Raw genomic sequence first — 23,335 nt, 5'->3', positions numbered from 1 at the left:
AACTCTTCTTGTATTGAAATACCTTTAGTTAAGACTGGTCAATACAACTCTTCTTGTATTGAAATACCTTTAGTTAAGACTGGTCAATACAACTCTTCTTGTATTGAAATACTTTTAGTTAAGACTGGGCTATACAACTCTTCTTGTATTGAAATACTTTTAGTTAAGACTGGGCAATACAACTCTTCTTGTATTGAAATACCTTTAGTTAAGACTGGTCAATACAACTCTTCTTGTATTGAAATACCTTTAGTTAAGACTGGCTATACAACTCTTCTTGTATTAAAATACCTTTAGTTAAGACTGGTCAATACAACTCTTCTTGTATTGAAATACCTTTAGTTAAGACTGGGCTATACAACTCTTCTTGTATTAAAATACCTTTAGTTAAGACTGGGCTATACAACTCTTCTTGTATTAAAATACCTTTAGTTAAGACTGGTCAATACAACTCTTCTTGTATTGAAATACCTTTAGTTAAGACTGGGCTATACAACTCTTCTTGTATTAAAATACCTTTAGTTAAGACTGGTCAATACAACTCTTCTTGTATTGAAATACCTTTAGTTAAGACTGGGCTATACAACTCTTCTTGTATTAAAATACCTTTAGTTAAGACTGGCTATACAACTCTTCTTGTATTAAAATACCTTTAGTTAAGACTGGTCAATACAACTCTTCTTGTATTGAAATACCTTTAGTTAAGACTGGGCTATACAACTCTTCTTGTATTAAAATACCTTTAGTTAAGACTGGTCAATACAACTCTTCTTGTATTGAAATACCTTTAGTTAAGACTGGCTATACAACTCTTCTTGTATTAAAATACCTTTAGTTAAGACTGGGCTATACAACTCTTCTTGTATTAAAATACCTTTAGTTAAAACTGAGCAATACAACTCTTCTTGTATTGAAATACCTTTAATTAAGACTGGGCTATAAAACTCTTCTTGTATTGAAATACCTTTAGTTAAGACTGGGCTATACAACTCTTCTTGTATTAAAATACCTTTAGTTAAGACTGGTCAATACAACTCTTCTTGTATTGAAATACCTTTAGTTAAGACTGGGCTATACAACTCTTCTTGTATTGAAATACCTTTAGTTAAGACTGGTCAATACAACTCTTCTTGTATTGAAATACCTTTAGTTAAGACTGGGCTATACAACTCTTCTTCTATTAAAATACCTTTAGTTAAGACTGGGCATAACAACTCTTCTTGTATTGAAATACCTTTAGTTAAGACTGGGCAATACAACTCTTCTTGTATTGAAATACCTTTAGTTAAGACTGGGCTATACAACTCTTCTTGTATTAAAATACCTTTAGTTAAGACTGGGCTATACAACTCTTCTTGTATTGAAATACCTTTAGTTAAGACTGGGCAATACAACTCTTCTTGTATTGAAATACCTTTAGTTAAGACTGGGTAATACAACTCTTCTTGTATTGAAATACCTTTAGTTAAAACTGGGCTATAAAACTCTTCTTGTATTAAAATACCTTTAGTTAAGACTGGGCTATACAACTCTTCTTGTATTAAAATACCTTTAGTTAAGACTGGTCAATACAACTCTTCTTGTATTGAAATACCTTTAGTTAAGACTGGGCAATACAACTCTTCTTGTATTAAAATACCTTTAGTTAAGACTGGGCTATACAACTCTTCTTGTATTAAAATACCTTTAGTTAAGACTGGGCTATACAACTCTTCTTGTATTAAAATACCTTTAGTTAAGACTGGTCAATACAACTCTTCTTGTATTGAAATACCTTTAGTTAAGACTGGGCTATACAACTCTTCTTGTATTAAAATACCTTTAGTTAAGACTGGGCAATACAACTCTTCTTGTATTGAAATACCTTTAGTTAAGACTGGCTATACAACTCTTTTTGTATTGAAATACCTTTAGTTAAGACTGGTCAATACAACTCTTCTTATATTGAAATACCTTTAGTTAAGACTGGTCAATACAACTCTTCTTGTATTGAAATACCTTTAGTTAAGACTGGGCAATACAACTCTTCTTGTATTAAAATACCTTTAGTTAAGACTGAGCAATACAACTCTTCTTGTATTGAAATACCTTTAGTTAAGACTGGGCTATAAAACTCTTCTTGTATTGAAATACCTTTAGTTAAGACTGGGCTATACAACTTTTCTTGTATTAAAATACCTTTAGTTAAGACTGGTCAATACAACTCTTCTTGTATTGAAATACCTTTAGTTAAGACTGGGCAATACAACTCTTCTTGTATTGAAATACCTTTAGTTAAGACTGGGCTATACAACTCTTCTTGTATTGAAATACCTTTAGTTAAGACTGGGCTATACAACTCTTCTTTATTGAAATACCTTTAGTTAAGATTGGGCTATACAACTTTTCTTGTATTAAAATACCTTTAGTTAAGACTGGTCAATACAACTCTTCTTGTATTGAAATACCTTTAGTTAAGACTGAGCTATACAACTCTTCTTGTATTAAAATACCTTTAGTTTAGACTGGGCTATACAACTCTTCTAGTATTAAAATACCTTTAGTTAAGACTGGGCTATACAACTCTTCTTTTATTAAAATACCTTTAGTTAAGACTGGTCAATACAACTCTTCTTGTATTGAAATACCTTTAGTTAAGACTGGGCTATACAACTCTTCTTGTATTAAAATACCTTTAGTTAAGACTGGTCAATACAACTCTTCTTGTATTGAAATACCTTTAGTTAAGACTGGCTATACAACTCTTCTTGTATTGAAATACCTTTAGTTAAGACTGGGCAATACAACTCTTACAACTTTCTTGTATTGAAATACCTTTAGTTAAGACTGGACAATACAACTCTTCTTGTATTGAAATACCTTTAGTTAAGACTGGTCTATACAACTCGTCTTGTATTAAAATACCTTTAGTTAAGACTGGTCAATACAACTCTTCTTGTATTGAAATACCTTTAGTTAAGACTGGGCAATACAACTCTTCTTGTATTGAAATACCTTTAGTTAAGACTGGGCTATACAACTCTTCTTGTATTAAAATACCTTTAGTTAAGACTGGTCAATACAACTCTTCTTGTATTGAAATACCTTTAGTTAAGACTGGGCAATACAACTCTTCTTGTATTGAAATACCTTTAGTTAAGACTGGCTATACAACTCTTCTTGTATTAAAATACATTTAGTTAAGACTGGTCAATACAACTCTTCTTGTATTGAAATACCTTTAGTTAAGACTGGTCAATACAACTCTTCTTGTATTGAAATACCTTTAGTTAAGACTGGGCTATACAACTCTTCTTGTATTGAAATACCTTTAGTTAAGACTGGGCTATACAACTCTTCTTGTATTAAAATACCTTTAGTTAAGACTGGTCAATACAACTCTTCTTGTATTGAAATACCTTTAGTTAAGACTGGGCTATACAACTCTTCTTGTATTGAAATACCTTTAGTTAAGACTGGGCTATACAACTCTTCTTGTATTAAAATACCTTTAGTTAAGACTGTTCAATACAACTCTTCTTGTATTGAAATACCTTTAGTTAAGACTGGGCTATACAACTCTTCTTGTATTGAAATACCTTTAGTTAAGACTGGGCAATACAACTCTTCTTGTATTGAAATACCTTTAGTTAAGACTGGGCTATACAACTCTTCTTGTATTAAAATACCTTTAGTTAAGACTGGGCAATACAACTCTTCTTGTATTGAAATACCTTTAGTTAAGACTGGGCAATACAACTCTTCTTGTATTGAAATACCTTTAGTTAAGACTGGGCTATACAACTTTTCTTGAATTAAAATACCTTTAGTTAAGACTGGGCTATACAACTCTTTTGTATTGAAATACCTTTAGTTAGACTGGGCAATACAACTCTTCTTGTATTGAAATACCTTTAGTTAAGACTGGGTAATACAACTCTTCTTGTATTGAAATACCTTTAGTTAAAACTGGGCTATACAACTCTTCTTGTATTAAAATACCTTTAGTTAAGACTGGGCTATACAACTCTTCTTGTATTAAAATACCTTTAGTTAAGACTGGTCAATACAACTCTTCTTGTATTGAAATACCTTTAGTTAAGACTGGGCAATACAACTCTTCTTGTATTAAAATACCTTTAGTTAAGACTGGGCTATACAATTCTTCTTATATTAAAATACCTTTAGTTAAGACTGGGCTATACAACTCTTCTTGTATTAAAATACCTTTAGTTAAGACTGGTCAATACAACTCTTCTTGTATTGAAATACCTTTAGTTAAGACTGGGCTATACAACTCTTCTTGTATTAAAATACCTTTAGTTAAGACTGGGCAATACAACTCTTCTTGTATTGAAATACCTTTAGTTAAGACTGGGCTATACAACTCTTCTTGTATTGAAATACCTTTAGTTAAGACTGGGCTATACAACTCTTCTTGTATTGAAATACCTTTAGTTAAGACTGGTCAATACAACTCTTCTTGTATTGAAATACCTTTAGTTAAGACTGGGCAATACAACTCTTCTTGTATTAAAATACCTTTAGTTAAGACTGGGCAATACAACTCTTCTTGTATTGAAATACCTTTAGTTAAGACTGGGCTATAAAACTCTTCTTGTATTGAAATACCTTTAGTTAAGACTGGGCTATACAACTCTTCTTGTATTAAAATACCTTTAGTTAAGACTGGTCAATACAACTCTTCTTGTATTGAAATACCTTTAGTTAAGACTGGGCAATACAACTCTTCTTGTATTGAAATACCTTTAGTTAAGACTGGCTATACAACTCTTCTTGTATTGAAATACCTTTAGTTAAGACTGGGCTATACAACTCTTCTTTATTGAAATACCTTTAGTTAAGATTGGGCTATACAACTTTTCTTGTATTAAAATACCTTTAGTTAAGACTGCTTAATACAACTCTTCTTGTATTGAAATACCTTTAGTTAAGACTGGGCTATACAACTCTTCTTGTATTAAAATACCTTTAGTTAAGACTGGGCTATACAACTCTTCTTGTATTAAAATACCTTTAGTTAAGACTGGGCTATACAACTCTTCTTGTATTAAAATACCTTTAGTTAAGACTGGTCAATACAACTCTTCTTGTATTGAAATACCTTTAGTTAAGACTGGGCTATACAACTCTTCTTGTATTAAAATACCTTTAGTTAAGACTGGTCAATACAACTCTTCTTGTATTGAAATACCTTTAGTTAAGACTGGGCTATACAACTCTTCTTGTATTGAAATACCTTTAGTTAAGACTGGGCAATACAACTCTTCTTGTATTGAAATACCTTTAGTTAAGACTGGTAATACAACTCTTCTTGTATTGAAATACCTTTAGTTAAGACTGGTCTATACAACTCTTCTTGTATTAAAATACCTTTAGTTAAGACTGGTCAATACAACTCTTCTTGTATTGAAATACCTTTAGTTAAGACTGGGCAATACAACTCTTCTTGTATTGAAATACCTTTAGTTAAGACTGGGCTATACAACTCTTCTTGTATTAAAATACCTTTAGTTAAGACTGGTCAATACAACTCTTCTTGTATTGAAATACCTTTAGTTAAGACTGGGCAATACAACTCTTCTTGTATTGAAATACCTTTAGTTAAGACTGGCTATACAACTCTTCTTGTATTAAAATACCTTTAGTTAAGACTGGTCAATACAACTCTTCTTGTATTGAAATACCTTTAGTTAAGAATGGTCAATACAACTCTTCTTTTATTGAAATACCTTTAGTTAAGGCTGGGCTATACAACTTTTCTTTATTGAAATACCTTTAGTTAAGACTGGTCTATACAACTCTTCTTGTATTGAAATACCTTTAGTTAAAACTGGTCAATACAACTCTTCTTGTATTGAAATACCTTTAGTTAAGACTGGTCAATACAACTCTTCTTGTATTGAAATACCTTTAGTTAAGACTGGCTATACAACTCTTCTTGTATTGAAATACTTTTAGTTAAGACTGGGCAATACAACTCTTCTTGTATTGAAATACCTTTAGTTAAGACTGGTCAATACAACTCTTCTTGTATTGAAATACCTTTAGTTAAGACTGGGCTATACAACTCTTCTTGTATTAAAATACCTTTAGTTAAAACTGAGCAATACAACTCTTCTTGTATTGAAATACCTTTAGTTAAGACTGGTCAATACAACTCTTCTTGTATTGAAATACCTTTAGTTAAGACTGGGCTATACAACTCTTCTTGTATTAAAATACCTTTAGTTAAGACTGGTCAATACAACTCTTCTTGTATTGAAATACCTTTAGTTAAGACTGGGCTATACAACTCTTCTTGTATTGAAATACCTTTAGTTAAGACTGGGCTATACAACTTTTCTTTATTGAAATACCTTTAGTTAAGACTGGTCTATACAACTCTTCTTGTATTAAAATACCTTTAGTTAAGACTGGTCAATACAACTCTTTTTGTATTGAAATACCTTTAGTTAAGACTGGGCATTACAAATCTTCTTTATTGAAATACCTTTAGTTAAGACTGGGCTATACAACTCTTCTTGTATTAAAATACCTTTAGTTAAGACTGGTCAATACAACTCTTCTTGTATTGAAATACCTTTAGTTAAGACTGGGCAATACAACTCTTCTTGTATTGAAATACCTTTAGTTAAGACTGGGCTATACAACTCTTCTTGTATTGAAATACCTTTAGTTAAGACTGGTCAATACAACTCTTCTTGTATTGAAATACCTTTAGTTAAGACTGGGCTATACAACTTTTCTTTATTGAAATACCTTTAGTTAAGACTGGTCTATACAACTCGTCTTGTATTAAAATACCTTTAGTTAAGACTGGTCCAATACAACTCTTTTTGTATTGAAATACCTTTAGTTAAGACTGGGCAATACAAATCTTCTTTATTGAAATACCATTAGTTAAGACTGGGCTATACAACTCTTCTTGTATTAAAATACCTTTAATTAAGACTGGTCAATACATCTCTTCTTGTATTGAAATACCTTTAGTTAAGACTGGTCAATACAACTCTTCTTGTATTGAAATACCTTTAGTTAAGACTGGGCTATACAACTCTTCTTCTATTAAAATACCTTTAGTTAAGACTGGGCAATACAACTCTTCTTGTATTGAAATACCTTTACTTAAGACTGGGCTATAAAACTCTTCTTGTATTGAAATACCTTTAGTTAAGACTGGTCAATACAACTCTTTTTGTATTGAAATACCTTTAGTTAAGACTGGGCAATACAACTCTTCTTGTATTGAAATACCTTTAGTTAAGAATGGTCAATACAACTCTTCTTGTATTAAATACCTTTAGTTAAGACTGGGCAATACAACTCTTCTTGTATTAAAATACTTTTAGTTAAGACTGGTCAATACAACTCGTCTTGTATTAAAATACCTTTAGTTAAGCCTGGTCAATACAACTCTTTTTGTATTGAAATACCTTTAGTTAAGACTGGGCAATACAAATCTTCTTTATTGAAATACCTTTAGTTAAGACTGGGCTATACAACTCTTCTTGTATTAAAATACCTTTAGTTAAGACTGGTCAATACAACTCTTCTTGTATTGAAATACCTTTAGTTAAGACTGGGCAATACAACTCTTCTTTATTGAAATACCTTTAGTTAAGACTGGGCTATACAACTCTTCTTGTATTAAAATACCTTTAGTTAAGACTGGTCAATACAACTCTTTTTGTATTGAAATACCTTTAGTTAAGACTGGGCAATACAACTCTTCTTGTATTGAAATACCTTTAGTTAAGAATGGTCAATACAACTCTTCTTGTATTAAATACCTTTAGTTAAGACTGGGCAATACAACTCTTCTTGTATTAAAATACTTTTAGTTAAGACTGGTCAATACAACTCTTCTTGTATTGAAATACCTTTAGTTAAGACTGGGCTATACAACTCTTCTTGTATTGAAATACCTTTAGTTAAGACTGGGCTATACAACTCTTCTTGTATTGAAATACCTTTAGTTAAGACTGGGCTATACAACTCTTCTTGTATTAAAATACCTTTAGTTAAGACTGGGCAATACAACTCTTCTTGTATTAAAATACCTTTAGTTAAGACTGGTCAATACAACTCTTCTTGTATTGAAATACCTTTAGTTAAGACTGGGCTATACAACTCTTCTTGTATTGAAATACCTTTAGTTAAGACTGGTCAATACAACTCTTCTTTTATTGAAATACCTTTAGTTAAGACTAATCAATACAACTCTTCTTTTATTGAAATATCTTTAGTTAAGACTGGTCAATACAACTCTTCTTTTATTGAAATACCTTTAGTTAAGGCTGGGCTATACAACTTTTCTTTATTGAAATACCTTTAGTTAAGACTGGTCTATACAACTCTTCTTGTATTGAAATACCTTTAGTTAAGACTGGTCAATACAACTCTTCTTGTATTGAAATACCTTTAGTTAAGACTGGGCAATACAACTCTTCTTGTATTGAAATACCTTTAGTTAAGACTGGCAATACAACTCTTCTTGTATTGAAATACCTTTAGTTAAGACTGGGCTATACAACTCTTCTTGTATTGAAATACCTTTAGTTAAGACTGGTCAATACAACTCTTCTTGTATTGAAATACCTTTAGTTAAGACTGGTCAATACAACTCTTCTTGTATTGAAATACCTTTAGTTAAGACTGGGCTATACAACTCTTTTTGTATTGAAATACCTTTAGTTAAGACTGGGCAATACAACTCTTCTTGTATTGAAATACCTTTAGTTAAGACTGGTCAATACAACTCTTCTTGTATTGAAATACCTTTAGTTAAGACTGGGCTATACAACTCTTCTTGTATTAAAATACCTTTAGTTAAGACTGGTCAATACAACTCTTCTTGTATTGAAATACCTTTAGTTAAGACTGGTCAATACAACTCTTCTTGTATTGAAATACCTTTAGTTAAGACTGGGCTATACAACTCTTCTTGTATTAAAATACCTTTAGTTAAGACTGGTCAATACAACTCTTTTTGTATTGAAATACCTTTAGTTAAGACTGGGCATTACAAATCTTCTTTATTGAAATACCATTAGTTAAGACTGGGCTATACAACTCTTCTTGTATTAAAATACCTTTAGTTAAGACTGGTCAATACAACTCTTCTTGTATTGAAATACCTTTAGTTAAGACTGGGCAATACAAATCTTCTTTATTGAAATACCATTAGTTAAGACTGGGCTATACAACTCTTCTTGTATTGAAATACCTTTAGTTAAGACTGGTCAATACAACTCTTCTTGTATTGAAATACCTTTAGTTAAGACTGGGCTATACAACTTTTCTTTATTGAAATACCTTTAGTTAAGACTGGTCTATACAACTCTTCTTGTATTAAAATACCTTTAGTTAAGACTGGTCAATACAACTCTTCTTGTATTGAAATACCTTTAGTTAAGACTGGGCAATACAACTCTTCTTGTATTGAAATACCTTTAGTTAAGACTGGGCTATACAACTCTTCTTGTATTAAAATACCTTTAGTTAAGACTGGTCAATACAACTCTTCTTGTATTGAAATACCTTTAGTTAAGACTGGTCAATACAACTCTTTTTGTATTGAAATACCTTTAGTTAAGACTGGGCAATACAACTCTTCTTGTATTGAAATACCTTTAGTTAAGACTGGGCTATACAACTCTTCTTGTATTGAAATACCTTTAGTTAAGACTGGGTATTGAAATACTATACAACTCTTCTTGTATTGAAATATCTTTAGTTAAGACTGGTCTATACAACTCGTCTTGTATTAAAATACCTTTAGTTAAGACTGGTCAATACAACTCTTTTTGTATTGAAATACCTTTAGTTAAGACTTGTCAATACAACTCTTCTTGTATTAAAATACCTTTAGTTAAGACTGGTCAATACAACTCTTCTTGTATTGAAATACCTTTAGTTAAGACTGGGCAATACAACTCTTCTTGTATTGAAATACCTTTAGTTAAGACTGGTCAATACAACTCTTCTTGTATTAAAATACCTTTAGTTAAGACTGGGCTATACAACTTTTTTGTATTAAAATACTTTTAGTTAAGACTGGTCAATACAACTCTTCTTGTATTGAAATACCTTTAGTTAAGACTGGGCTATACAACTCTTCTTGTATTGAAATACCTTTAGTTAAGACTGGGCAATACAACTCTTCTTGTATTGAAATACCTTTAGTTAAGAATGGTCAATACAACTCTTCTTGTATTAAATACCTTTAGTTAAGACCTGGCAATACAACTCTTCTTGTATTAAAATACTTTTAGTTAAGACTGGTCAATACAACTCTTCTTGTATTGAAATAACTTTAGTTAAGACTGGGCTATACAACTCTTCTTGTATTGAAATACCTTTAGTTAAGACTGGGCTATACAACTCTTCTTGTATTGAAATACCTTTAGTTAAGACTGGGCAATACAACTCTTCTTGTATTAAAATACCTTTAGTTAAGACTGGTCAATACAACTCTTCTTGTATTGAAATACCTTTAGTTAAGACTGGGCTATACAACTCTTCTTGTATTGAAATACCTTTAGTTAAGACTGGGCAATACAACTCTTCTTGTATTAAAATACCTTTAGTTAAGACTGGGCAATACAACTCTTCTTGTATTGAAATACCTTTAGTTAAGACTGGGCAATACAACTCTTCTTGTATTGAAATACCTTTAGTTAAGACTGGGCAATACAACTCTTCTTGTATTGAAATACCTTTAGTTAAGACTGAGCAATACAACTCTTCTTGTATTGAAATACCTTTAGTTAAGACTGGGCAATACAACTCTTCTTGTATTGAAATACCTTTAGTTAAGACTGGGCAATACAACTCTTCTTGTATTAAAATACCTTTAGTTAAGACTGGTCAATACAACTCTTCTTGTATTGAAATACCTTTAGTTAAGACTGGGCTATACAACTCTTCTTGTATTGAAATACCTTTAGTTAAGACTGGGCTATACAACTCTTCTTGTATTAAAATACCTTTAGTTAAGACTGGGCAATACAACTCTTCTTGTATTGAAATACCTTTAGTTAAGACTGGGCTATACAACTCTTCTTGTATTAAAATACCTTTAGTTAAGACTGGGCTATACAACTCTTCTTGTATTAAAATACCTTTAGTTAAGACTGGGCTATACAACTCTTCTTGTATTAAAATACCTTTAGTTAAGACTGGTCAATACAACTCTTCTTGTATTGAAATACCTTTAGTTAAGACTGGACTATACAACTCTTCTTGTATTAAAATACCTTTAGTTAAGACTGGGCAATACAACTCTTCTTGTATTGAAATACCTTTAGTTAAGACTGGGCAATACAACTCTTCTTGTATTGAAATACCTTTAGTTAAGACTGGGCAATACAACTCTTCTTGTATTGAAATACCTTTAGTTAAGACTGGGCTATACAACTCTTCTTGTATTAAAATACCTTTAGTTAAAACTGAGCAATACAACTCTTCTTGTATTGAAATACCTTTAGTTAAAACTGGTCAATACAACTCTTCTTGTATTGAAATACCTTTAGTTAAGACTGGGCTATACAACTCTTCTTGTATTAAAATACCTTTAGTTAAGACTGGTCAATACAACTCTTCTTGTATTGAAATACCTTTAGTTAAGACTGGGCAATACAACTCTTCTTGTATTGAAATACCTTTAGTTAAGACTAATCAATACAACTCTTCTTGTATTGAAATACCTTTAGTTAAGACTAATCAATACAACTCTTCTTGTATTGAAATACCTTTAGTTAAGACTGGGCTATACAACTCTTCTTTATTAAAATACCTTTAGTTAAGACTGGTCTATACAACTCGTCTTGTATTAAAATACCTTTAGTTAAGACTGGTCAATACAACTCTTTTTGTATTGAAATACCTTTAGTTAAGACTGGGCAATACAACTCTTCTTGTATTGAAATACCTTTAGTTAAGACTGGGCTATACAACTCTTCTTGTATTAAAATACCTTTAGTTAAGACTGGTCAATACAACTCTTCTTGTATTGAAATACCTTTAGTTAAGACTGGTCAATACAACTCTTCTTGTATTGAAATACCTTTAGTTGAGACTGGGCAATACAACTCTTCTTGTGTGGAAATACCTTTAGTTAATACTGCGCAATACAACTCTTCTTGTATTAAAATACCTTTAGTTAAGACTGGTCAATACAACTCTTCTTGTATTAAAATACCTTTAGTTAAGACTGTTCAATACAACTCTTCTTGTATTGAAATACCTTTAGTTAAGACTGGTCAATACAACTCTTCTTGTATTAAAATACCTTTAGTTAAGACTGGGCAATACAACTCTTCTTGTCTTGAAATACCTTTAGTTAAGACTGGTCAATAGAACTCTTCTTGTATTGAAATATCTTTAGTTAAGACTGGTCAATACAACTCTTCTTGTATTGAAATATCTTTAGTTAAGACTGGGCTATACAACTCTTCTTGAATTAAAATACCTTTAGTTAAGACTGGTCAATACAACTCTTCTTGTATTGAAATATCTTTAGTTAAGACTGGGCTATACAACTCTTCTTGTATTAAAATACCTTTAGTTAAGACTGGTCAATACAACTCTTCTTGTATTAAAATTTCTTTAATTAAGACTGAGCAATACAATTCTTTTTGTATCAAAATACGCCTTTAGACTGGGCAATAGAAATCTTCTTGTATTCGTTACTTTTACTTTAAAATATAATTGTTATTATTAAACATAACTATTAAACACGAGGTAGTTAGGTGAAAATGTGACACAACTAACACCATCTTGAAGCGCGTACTTCTAAAGCACGTGAGATAAGAAATTTTACTCTATGTGGTACATCCCTAATTTACTGGGTAAATGTCACGTTAAGAACGCACAACGGAACAGACCCTCCTCAGCTCTAAATGTTTGTGTTTATATAATTAGTTGCTAAGCAATTTTGGGTGATTTGTGAAATGATAAGAAATTTTCAAAAAAATGCTGAAGTCTCAAGATACCTTATTTATAAATATTTAGATTTCCGGCTGCTCAGTGTTTTAAGTGAATGAATTTGTATATTCACAACTCTTTTTTGTCATAAGACCATATAAGACACAGAACTCTGTTGTTATAAAACCTTATAAAACTCGCAAATATTTGTTGTCATAAGACCATATAAAACTTACAAATCTCTTTCATCATAATCTACTTAAAATATAAAACTCATAACTGTATTGTTACAAAACTCATAAAATAAAAAAAATTTACTTTGTTGTTGCCACAACCACCAATAATATAAAAATCTCACTCTGCTGTTGCCACAACCACCAGTAATATAAAAATCTCACTTTGTTGTTGCCACAACCACCAGTAATATAAAAATCTCACTCTGCTGTTGCCACAACCACCAATAATATAAAAATCTCACTTTGTTGTTGCCACAACCACCAGTAATATAAAAATCTCACTCTGCTGTTGCCACAACCACCAGTAATATAAAAATCTCACTTTGTTGTTGCCACAACCACCAGTAATATAAAAATCTCACTCTGCTGTTGCCACAACCACCAGTAATATAAAAATCTCGATTTGTTGTTGCCACAACCACCAATAATATAAAAATCTCGCTTTGTTGTTGCCACAACCACCAGTAATATAAAATTTCGCTTTGTTGTTGCCACAACCACCAGTAATATAAAAATCTCACTTTGCTGTTGCCACAACCACCAAATCATAGAATACTTTCATCTCGTTGCTTCAACCATCAGTCACCCAAGGTTCCAAACACAGAATAATCTCTGTGCACTAACTATCAAGATTATGAACTGTTGTAAATTTATTTTAAGGACATGTAGTCAGGGTTCAACATTATAGCTATCTCTAAATTTGAATAATTGATCTGTTACCTTTATCCGTGATGCTGAACACTTTATTCCCACTGTTATAAAGATTCAGAGTCTGTACACAAGTCTGTGCGCTACTGGACAAGTACATCAATTTATCTTCTTCTGTGAAAGCCTGTATATCATCATGGAAAAACATATCATAAATATTTCTAAACCCTAACTTCAATAGCAACATCCGAATCTACCAATAAGAATAACAATATAAAAATTAGGTTTCAGCGAACACGTTCGGTGTTTGGTTTCGTTTGGTTTGAATTTCGCGCAAAGCTACTCGAGGACTATCTGCGCTAAACATCTCTAATTTAGCAGTGTAAGACTAGAGGGAAGGCAGCTACTCATCACCACCCACCGCCAACTCTTGGGCTACTCTTTTACCAATGAATAGTGGGATTGATCGTCACATTATAACGATCCTACAGCTGAAAGGGCGAGCATATTTGGTGCGATCAACTGATTGTGGAAGAAAACGAAAATATTTTAAACTTAACAGAACATTCCAATAATCGGAGTTTATATGTAACTAATATTCTGTAGGTCAGAAGGTCAGTTCATAACGAACAAAATGTATTGTTGAAAGTAATAGTCTTTCCTCTCTATTGACATTAACAGTCCTTGAAACGCAATTAGATATTCAAATTTCACAACAACTTGGTTTGTCTCGACTCGCAATCTGAGGGCCACGGGATCAAATCGTCGTCACACCAAACATGCCGCCCTTTCAGCCGTGGGGGCGCTATAAAGTGTTAGTCAATCCCACTATTCTTTGGTGAAAACAGTAGACCAAGAGTTGGCGGTGGTTAGTGATAACTAGCCGCCTTCTCGCTGGTTTTACACTGTTAAACTAGGGACGGCTAGCGCAGATAGCTCTCGTGTAGCTTTGAGCGAAATTCCGAAACAAAGAAATACTACAACTTACGCAAGACTTTTCTTTGTTATCAAATTACTCACAGTGTAATGCATGAAACATATGTTCAGTGGAGACTCTACAGATGGCAGCAACCTTATGTTCAGTCATTCAGAAATAAACTACATGACTTTCGTGCTAAACTCATCACTCGACATCAGCTCTAACAGCTTAGTTAGGCTTATAAGGAATGTCGTCACTGAGTGGAACTTTAAGTAAATAGAGTTAGCTGTAGTTGTTAACACATGTAAACACGCTTATGGAGTAAGTTAAAGTTATTTATATTTTAGATATATTATTCATGAAATATTTCGTTACGCAAGCGAAATACACATATCTAGCTGTTGGGAAATGCTTTGTTTCACTTGTTAGGACATGCGCAAAAAACTTACAGCCTCACAGAGATAAATAAGTGGATATCGTTCAAGTGATTTACATATTAAACAATCCATGCACTGGTGTTGCTTAGTTCCATAACTGGATTCAAACCACCAACAATAAGATGTAATAACAATATTTTACAAAAACATGGTTAACACAAAAACGTTACTGAAATGTGTAACATAAATGTAAAAGTTCTTATGTATATGGGCCCGGCATGGCCAAGCGTGTTAAGGCGTTCGACTCGTAATCCGAGGGTCGCGGGTTCGAATCCCGGTCGCACAAAACATGCTCGCCCTCCCAGCCGTGGGGGCGTTATAATGTGACGGTCAATCCCACTGTTCGTTGGTTAAAGAGTAGCTCGAGAGTTGGCGGTAGGTGGTGATGACTAGCTGCCTTCCCTCTAGTCTTACACTGCTAAATTAGGGACAGCTAGCGTAGATAGCCCTTGAGTAGCTTTGCGCGAAATTCAAAACAAACAAACAAACAGTTCTTATATAACATTTTTTCAACAGAACGGAAGCGTACCGTTCAAGGTTTCTTTAAATGCTGAAAAAAAAAAAGACAGCAGCAAAAAACTCACCATACAGTACTGCTCCCTGGTGTCGGGAACACTAACAATTAAATATTGAGTTCCATTTTGTTCCCAGCTTCCGTGACATTGAAAACCTAAGGAAAGAAAAATTTTCTCTTTTTTTTTTTATCTGCGAGTTACTTTAACTGTTTCGTGTGAACTAAGAACATATTAAATGAAAACACACAATCTGTATGAAACACACAATCCGTATTAAACACACAATCTGTATGAAACACATAATCCGTATGAAACACATAATCTGTATTAAACACACAATCTGTATTAAACACACAATCTACATTAAACACACAATCTGTATGAAACACACAATCTGTATTAAAACACACAATCCGTATGAAACAAACAATCTGTATTAAAAAACACAATCTGAATTAAACACACAATCTGTATTAAAACACACAATCCGTATGAAACACACAATCTGTATTAAAACACACAATCCGTATGAAACAAACAATCTGTATTAAAAAACACAATCTGAATTAAACACACAATCCGTACGAAACACACAATCTGTATTAAAACACACAATCCGTACGAAACACACAATCTGTATTAAAACACACAATCCGTATGAAACACACAATCCGTATGAAACAAACAATCTGTATTAAAAAACACAATCTGTATTAAACACACAATCCGTACGAAACACATAATCTTAATTAAACACACAATCCGAACGAAACACACAATCTGTATGAAACACACAATCCGTATGAAACACACAATCCGTATGAAACACATATTCTGTATTAAACACACAATCTGTATTAAACACACAATCTGCATTAAACACACAATCTGTATGAAACACACAATCCGTACGAAACACACAATCTGCATTAAAAACACAATCTGTATGAAACACATAATCCGTATTAAACAAACAATCCGTATGAAACACATAATCTGTATTAAACACATAATCTGTATTAAACATACAATCTGTATTAAACACACAATCTGTATTAAACACATAATCCGTATGAAACAAACAATCTGTATGAAACACACAATCTGAATTAAACACACAATCTGTATTAAAACACACAATCCGTATGAAACACACAATCTGTATTAAAACACACAATCCGTATGAAACAAACAATCTGTATTAAAAACACAATCTGAATTAAACACACAATCCGTACGAAACACACAATCTGTATTAAAACACACAATCCGTATGAAACACACAATCTGTATTAAAACACACAATCCGTATGAAACAAACAATCTGTATTAAAAAACACAATCTGTATTAAACACACAATCCGTATGAAACACACAATCTGTATGAAACACATAATCTGTATTAAACACACAATCTGTATTAAACACACAATCTACATTAAACACACAATCTGTATGAAACACACAATCTGTATTAAACACACAATCTGCATTAAACACACAATCTGCATTAAAAACACAATCTGTATGAAACACATAATCCGTATTAAACAAACAATCCGTATGAAACACATAATCTGTATTAAACACACAATCCGTATGAAACACACAATCCGTATGAAACACATAATCTGTATTAAACACACAATCTGTATTAAACACACAATCTGCATTAAACACACAATTTGTATGAAACACACAATCTGTATTAAACACACAATCTGCATTAAACACACAATCTGCATTAAAAACACAATCCGTACGAAACACACAATCCGTATTAAACAAACAATCCGTATGAAACACATAATCTGTATTAAACACATAATCTGTATTAAACATACAATCTGTATTAAACACACAATCTGTATTAAACACATAATCTGTATTAAACACATAATCTGTATGAAACACATAATCTGTATGAAACAAACAATCTGTATGAAACAAACAATCTGTATGAAACACACAATCTTCAAAAACGAAGATCAGGCGTACAAAACAAAGAAACAGAATTTACCGAGACAACTTGTTTATTTTAGTACTTTAACCCTAAAGTATCAAAATCTGGAACAATCGTACTTTATAAACCCAAATCGAGACAATTCAGGAGTTCACTGTACGATTAAGTTAGTTTCGTAATATAAACATTGTTTCTGTCAGTGGATATTTCAGCCTCACATCAGGTTCAATTTCTGTGTTTACTCAGCCTCCAATACGAAACAAAAATAAATTGATTATACATTAAATGAATATTTTAACATTCATTTCAACGATAAGAGAGTTCCAGAAATGCTTCCATTTAGTCATTATAAAATAAGACCTATTATGCGGTCATGAAAAAATTAAATTACAAAGTAAATAGTAGATATATCACAGACACTCTTTACACTCTATAAGGGGAACCATTACATAAACTCCTGTCTTCAAGTGTGTGTACAGATAATCCTATGTTTCAAGCTCACTTTTTACTCTCGTTTCGGATGAGCATTTCATCTGGAAGTCGAGTGTGTCGTACTTGTTACATGCCGCTGACAAAACTGACCACTCGGTACACAAATGGTCATTCGAATCGCTGATCACTAGTTCAGAAAACTGTGGTTTCGATTCCTTTATCTTGTAAACTCCTATTAATGGACAGCCAGCCGTGGACGGGATCTTGGCTAAAGAAAGATAATCCAGACGTCAATAAATGTAAGATAAACACTGGACGCCTGCCCCGGGTTATTAATAAGAATGGAACACACTTCACAAAACGAAATCGGGACATCAGTAACGTATCGACCTACATTGCTATAGACCAGCCTGTAGCAATTGGAGGTCTTTTGGTATTGAGAAAAGTTGACAATTTTGTGTACAAGTTAGACATTACAACTATGTTATCTGACAGATTAACGCTTGTTCCATATCTCTATTATCAATGTTAGGTTTTATAAAATAAATATTACATACTTGTTAGGGTTACAAATTCTCCTGACGAGTCAAATGTCTCATCAGTACATGCTTCGTAAGCGTGTAGAACTTGTTTACCTGAGGACAAAAAACAAACTTTGACATCAAACGGAAAATAAACAAATATTAGTTTAGCTAATAACACCCACATGATATAACAGTACTTACTAGAGTGTGAAACATAAATAACACACACATGATATAACAGTACTTACTAGAGTGTGAAACATAAATAACACCCACATGATATAACAGTACTTAATAGAGTGTGAAACATAAATAACACCCACATGATATAACAGTACTCACTGGAGTACGAAACATAAATAACACCCACATGATATGACAATACTCACTAGAGTGTGAAACATAAATAACACCCACATGATATGACAATACTCACTAGAGTGTGAAACATAAATAACACCCACATGATATAACAGTACTTACTAGGGTGTGAAACATAAATAACACCCACATGATATAACAGTACTTACTAGAGTGTGAAACATAAATAACAACCACATGATATAACAGTACTTACTAGGGTGTGAAACATAAATAACACCCACATGATATGACAATACTCACTAGAGTGTGAAACATAAATAACACCCACATGATATAACAGTACTTACTAGGGTGTGAAACATAAATAACACACACATGATATAACAGTACTTACTAGAGTGTGAAACATAAATAACACCCACATGATATAACAGTACTTACTAGGGTGTGAAACATAAATAACACCCACATGATATAACAATACTCACTAGAGTGTGAAACATAAATAACACCCACATGATATAACAGTACTTACTAGAGTGTGAAACATAAATAACAACCACATGATATAACAGTACTTACTAAAGTGCGAAACATAAATAACACACACATGCTATAACAGTACTTACTAAAGTGCAAAACATAATAACACACACATGATATAATACAGTTTAGAAGAAAATGGAACAAAATTAGCAATCACTTGATATAATACCAGTTACAAGAGAAAGACACATAAGTAACGCCCATATGACGTAATATTAGTTATCAGACAACGAATCATAGATTACACCCACAAGATATAAAACTCTTTTGGTTGAGAACACAACATAGAAAACACCCACATGATATAACACTGTTTAGTACGTAACGAAACACAGGTATCACCCACATGATATAACACTGCTTAGTACAGAACAAAACATAGATAACACCCACATGATATAACACTGTTTAGTACAGAACAAAACATAGATAACACCCACATGATATAACACTGTTTAGTACAGAACAAAACATAGGTAACACCCACATTATATAACACTGTTTAGTACAGAACAAAACATAGATAACACCCACATGATATAACACTGTTTAGTACAGAACAAAACATAAATAACACCCACATGATATAACACTGTTTAGTACAGAACAAAACATAGATAACACCCACATGATATAACACTGTTTAGTACAGAACAAAACATAGATAACACCCACATGATATAACACTGTTTAGTACAAAACAAAACATAGATAACACCCACATGATATAACACTGTTTAGTACAGAACAAAACATAGATAACACTCACATGACATAACACTGCTTAGTACAGAACAAAACATAGATAACACCCACATGATATAACACTGTTTAGTACAGAACAAAACAATGACAAGATCAGACTGTACTAAAGCTGATTTGATGAAGTTAAGTTATATAGTGCAGCACATCCACATTAACCTTAATACACGTATATATATAAATCATTGTGAAGATATAACTATTCAGTTAATTGTGTTCTAACGCAATTGTATGAATTTCCGAAGTTCAAAAATCACCTTGCTCGAGGCGTCACATGTTCGTTCATTCTACAGATAACAAACGTGGAAGGGGTCTAGATATTGTAGAATAAGTCTCATCCAATGCTAAGTGTAAATACCTCTATAATGAGAACTTGTTTGTTTCTTGTTTTGGATTGTTCTGAATTTCGCACAAAGCTGCTCGAGGGCTATCTGCGCTAACCGCAGTGTAAGACGAGAAGGAAGGCAGCTAGCCACCCACCGCCAACTCTTGGATTATACTTTTACCAAGGAATATAGGGATTGACCGTAACATTATAACGCCCCCACGGCTACAAGGAGCAGCATGTTTGGCGTGATAGGGAACTGAAACTGCGACCCTCGGATTACGAGTCGAGTGATTTAACGACGTGGCCATGCATGGCCTATATAAAGAGAAAATACAACATTTAGAAATATTTTTCAACAGAGAATAGTTATCAAAACCTGAGACCTACACCTGAAATTATTCAAATAATTAACACCTAATTCACCCCACTAGTAGTCTAAGAAACAGTGATACTACACCTGAAACTATTTAAATAATTAATAAATTACGTCGCTTCTATAAATCAGCAATATATTTATGCTATTCGCAGTATTGTTCTATTATTAATCTCAAAGCTACACAATGGAATCTCTTTGTTTTGTTTACCACGGGTATCTATCCACTCCTGTTTTCTATTATGTGAGTCCGCAGACTTTCTACTGTGCCGCTGGGGAACTATTTTATTGATTCGGTGCCAATAAGATGAGAACTCTGATAGTTAAATAGTTAGAACATCTTTCTTTCTGACAGAAACATAAAGGATTGAATCCCAGCTTTTATTGCTGTAGACTGTCTTTCTCTGATGATATTATCAGTTGTAAAGTAAGGTATTAGCTAATTTGTAGCTAATCTAATCATTATGTGGTGATGTGTGATCTGTTTAAAATAAGGAAACTATTTTATATTTTTAACGTGTTAAGGTGAAACGATGAATCATCAAATCTAGGTGTTAAAACAACAACAGCAACAACGTTTCAATACTGTAGTTGTTTTTTTGCTCACTAGATGGTGGGTAACCAGAGATGTGACGTAGATAGTGACCTGTTTCTGTCTTGAAGTTTAGATTCTAACACAAACTAAATGTAATGGTTGTAACCATGTTTCAGCCTAAAATAACTCCAGTATTGGTCAAAATTATATAATACATAAGTTAAGGACATCAATATGGTGTGGTATCTTTTTACCATGTTGGGAATGGATTGTTTACAAATGTAGCTACAAAGAAACATAAGAAAACAACGCATTTTTTCAGTTATGTTAACGTAATTAAAATATATATACATTCGAATATATTACGTGAATATTTTACTGATTCTTTGATTTTATTGACTACGATCATCTATTTAAAATAGTGGATTAGTTATAGATTAATGTTATGCAGCTGTGAACACTTACAAACGTTGGCATTTACTGGAATATTTACAGATGTGTAGTTTTGAGATTTATTTAAATAAATGTAACTTAGTTTAACTCTTTGAAAGCTAATTATTGTGACGGATTTACTGTCATATATCTATTTTAATGTCAAGTTTTGTTTAAGGATTTAGGAATGTACATAGTGCATCCTGTTAAATCTCTATTCTGAAATTTCTGCCTACTCTCAAAAGTTCTAGTAAAACGTTTAATGTAAGAATTAATAATGTGTGTTTGTGTGTAAACACTAGTGTATTGTTTATATTGTTGCGTAAGCTAAAATTTTGCAAAACTCTCTGACGCGCATAAATATAACCAACCCAAAGAGCCAGGAGACAGAATATATATCATTGATTTACTATTGTTCAGAAGTTACAAACTTCAGAAGCTATAAGTGCCATTGATATAACATTTATTAGTCGGGAACTTCAGATATTTGACCAGCAACGTTTGCAGATTTGAAACATTACAAACCATTTAATTTTAGCAGATTCACGTTGGACATCAATGTTTTTATGTAAACTTCAGCGGTGAAAAACTCAGCGTGTGGCCAGCGAAGAACGAAAGAGTACAGAGCGAGCTTCCTCCTTGTTGAATGAAACGTACCTACATCAACTCAAAATTAACTCGCTCATCGTGAATCCTCGATAAAATATCAAGGAGGTTCCGAAACAGATAGAAGACTCAATAGTGTTTGTAAGTTTGTAAAATATTTCTACATAGATCATTAATAATAACAGCAAATTTTGTAAACTATGTTACTCTTGGTGTACAAAAATATTTGTATTTAAAAAAGAAATGTGTACATTAACATTGTCGGTAAATATCATGAATGGGTTGCATATCTAGATTTATTGAATTACTAAATCTGAATTATTGAGTTTCAAGCTATTCGAAATTATAATACTTTACGTTCTGATTTAGAAGCTTATTTCTTTTAAATTTCACACAAAGTTACACGAGGGCTATCTGTGCTAGCCGTCCCTAATTTAGCAGTGTAAGACTAGAGGGAAGGCAACTAGTCATCACCACCCACCGCCAACTCTTGGGCTACTTTTAATCAACGAATAGTGGGATTGACCACCACATTATAACCCTCCCCACAGCTGGGAAGGCGAACATGTTTGGCGTGACGGGGATGCGAACCCGCGACCCTGATTTAGAGGCTTATCTGGGATAAACTGCAATATGTAACAATACTGATAATTTTTCCATATATATGCATACACTTCAAATCTATCTAGCTTCAATTTTCAATGAACATATCGGTTCGTTAGCGAGACATCTATAGTTGAAAGTTATACACATTCACAACTCAATCAACATTTTGGTAAACGTCATATCGCTTCAGTTTTCACTGAATATTTTGGTTACGTGGAC

At 32.4% G+C, this 23,335-nt stretch overlaps 2 protein-coding genes across 2 annotated transcripts in view; one reads left to right on the top strand and one right to left on the bottom strand.

The window, feature by feature from the left end:
* The window catches only part of LOC143248621 (uncharacterized), a 598,442-nt gene that overhangs the window by 229,620 nt on the left and 345,487 nt on the right, over positions 1-23,335 (top strand). The window lies entirely within an intron of this gene.
* LOC143249978 (uncharacterized) lies at positions 13,861-20,250 on the bottom strand. Its single transcript, XM_076500613.1, has 5 exons — positions 20,244-20,250; positions 18,638-18,715; positions 18,151-18,348; positions 15,755-15,840; positions 13,861-13,998 (listed from the first exon to the last, which is right to left on the bottom strand). Exons 1-5 carry the CDS (start codon positions 20,248-20,250, stop codon positions 13,861-13,863), a joined length of 507 nt encoding a protein of 168 aa, XP_076356728.1.

This window comes from Tachypleus tridentatus, chromosome 4 (genome assembly GCF_004210375.1).
Source record: "Tachypleus tridentatus isolate NWPU-2018 chromosome 4, ASM421037v1, whole genome shotgun sequence".
Classification (NCBI taxonomy): domain Eukaryota; kingdom Metazoa; phylum Arthropoda; class Merostomata; order Xiphosura; family Limulidae; genus Tachypleus; species Tachypleus tridentatus.
Note: the sequence above shows the minus strand (reverse complement) of the source record. Positions and strands in the feature narration are given on the sequence as shown.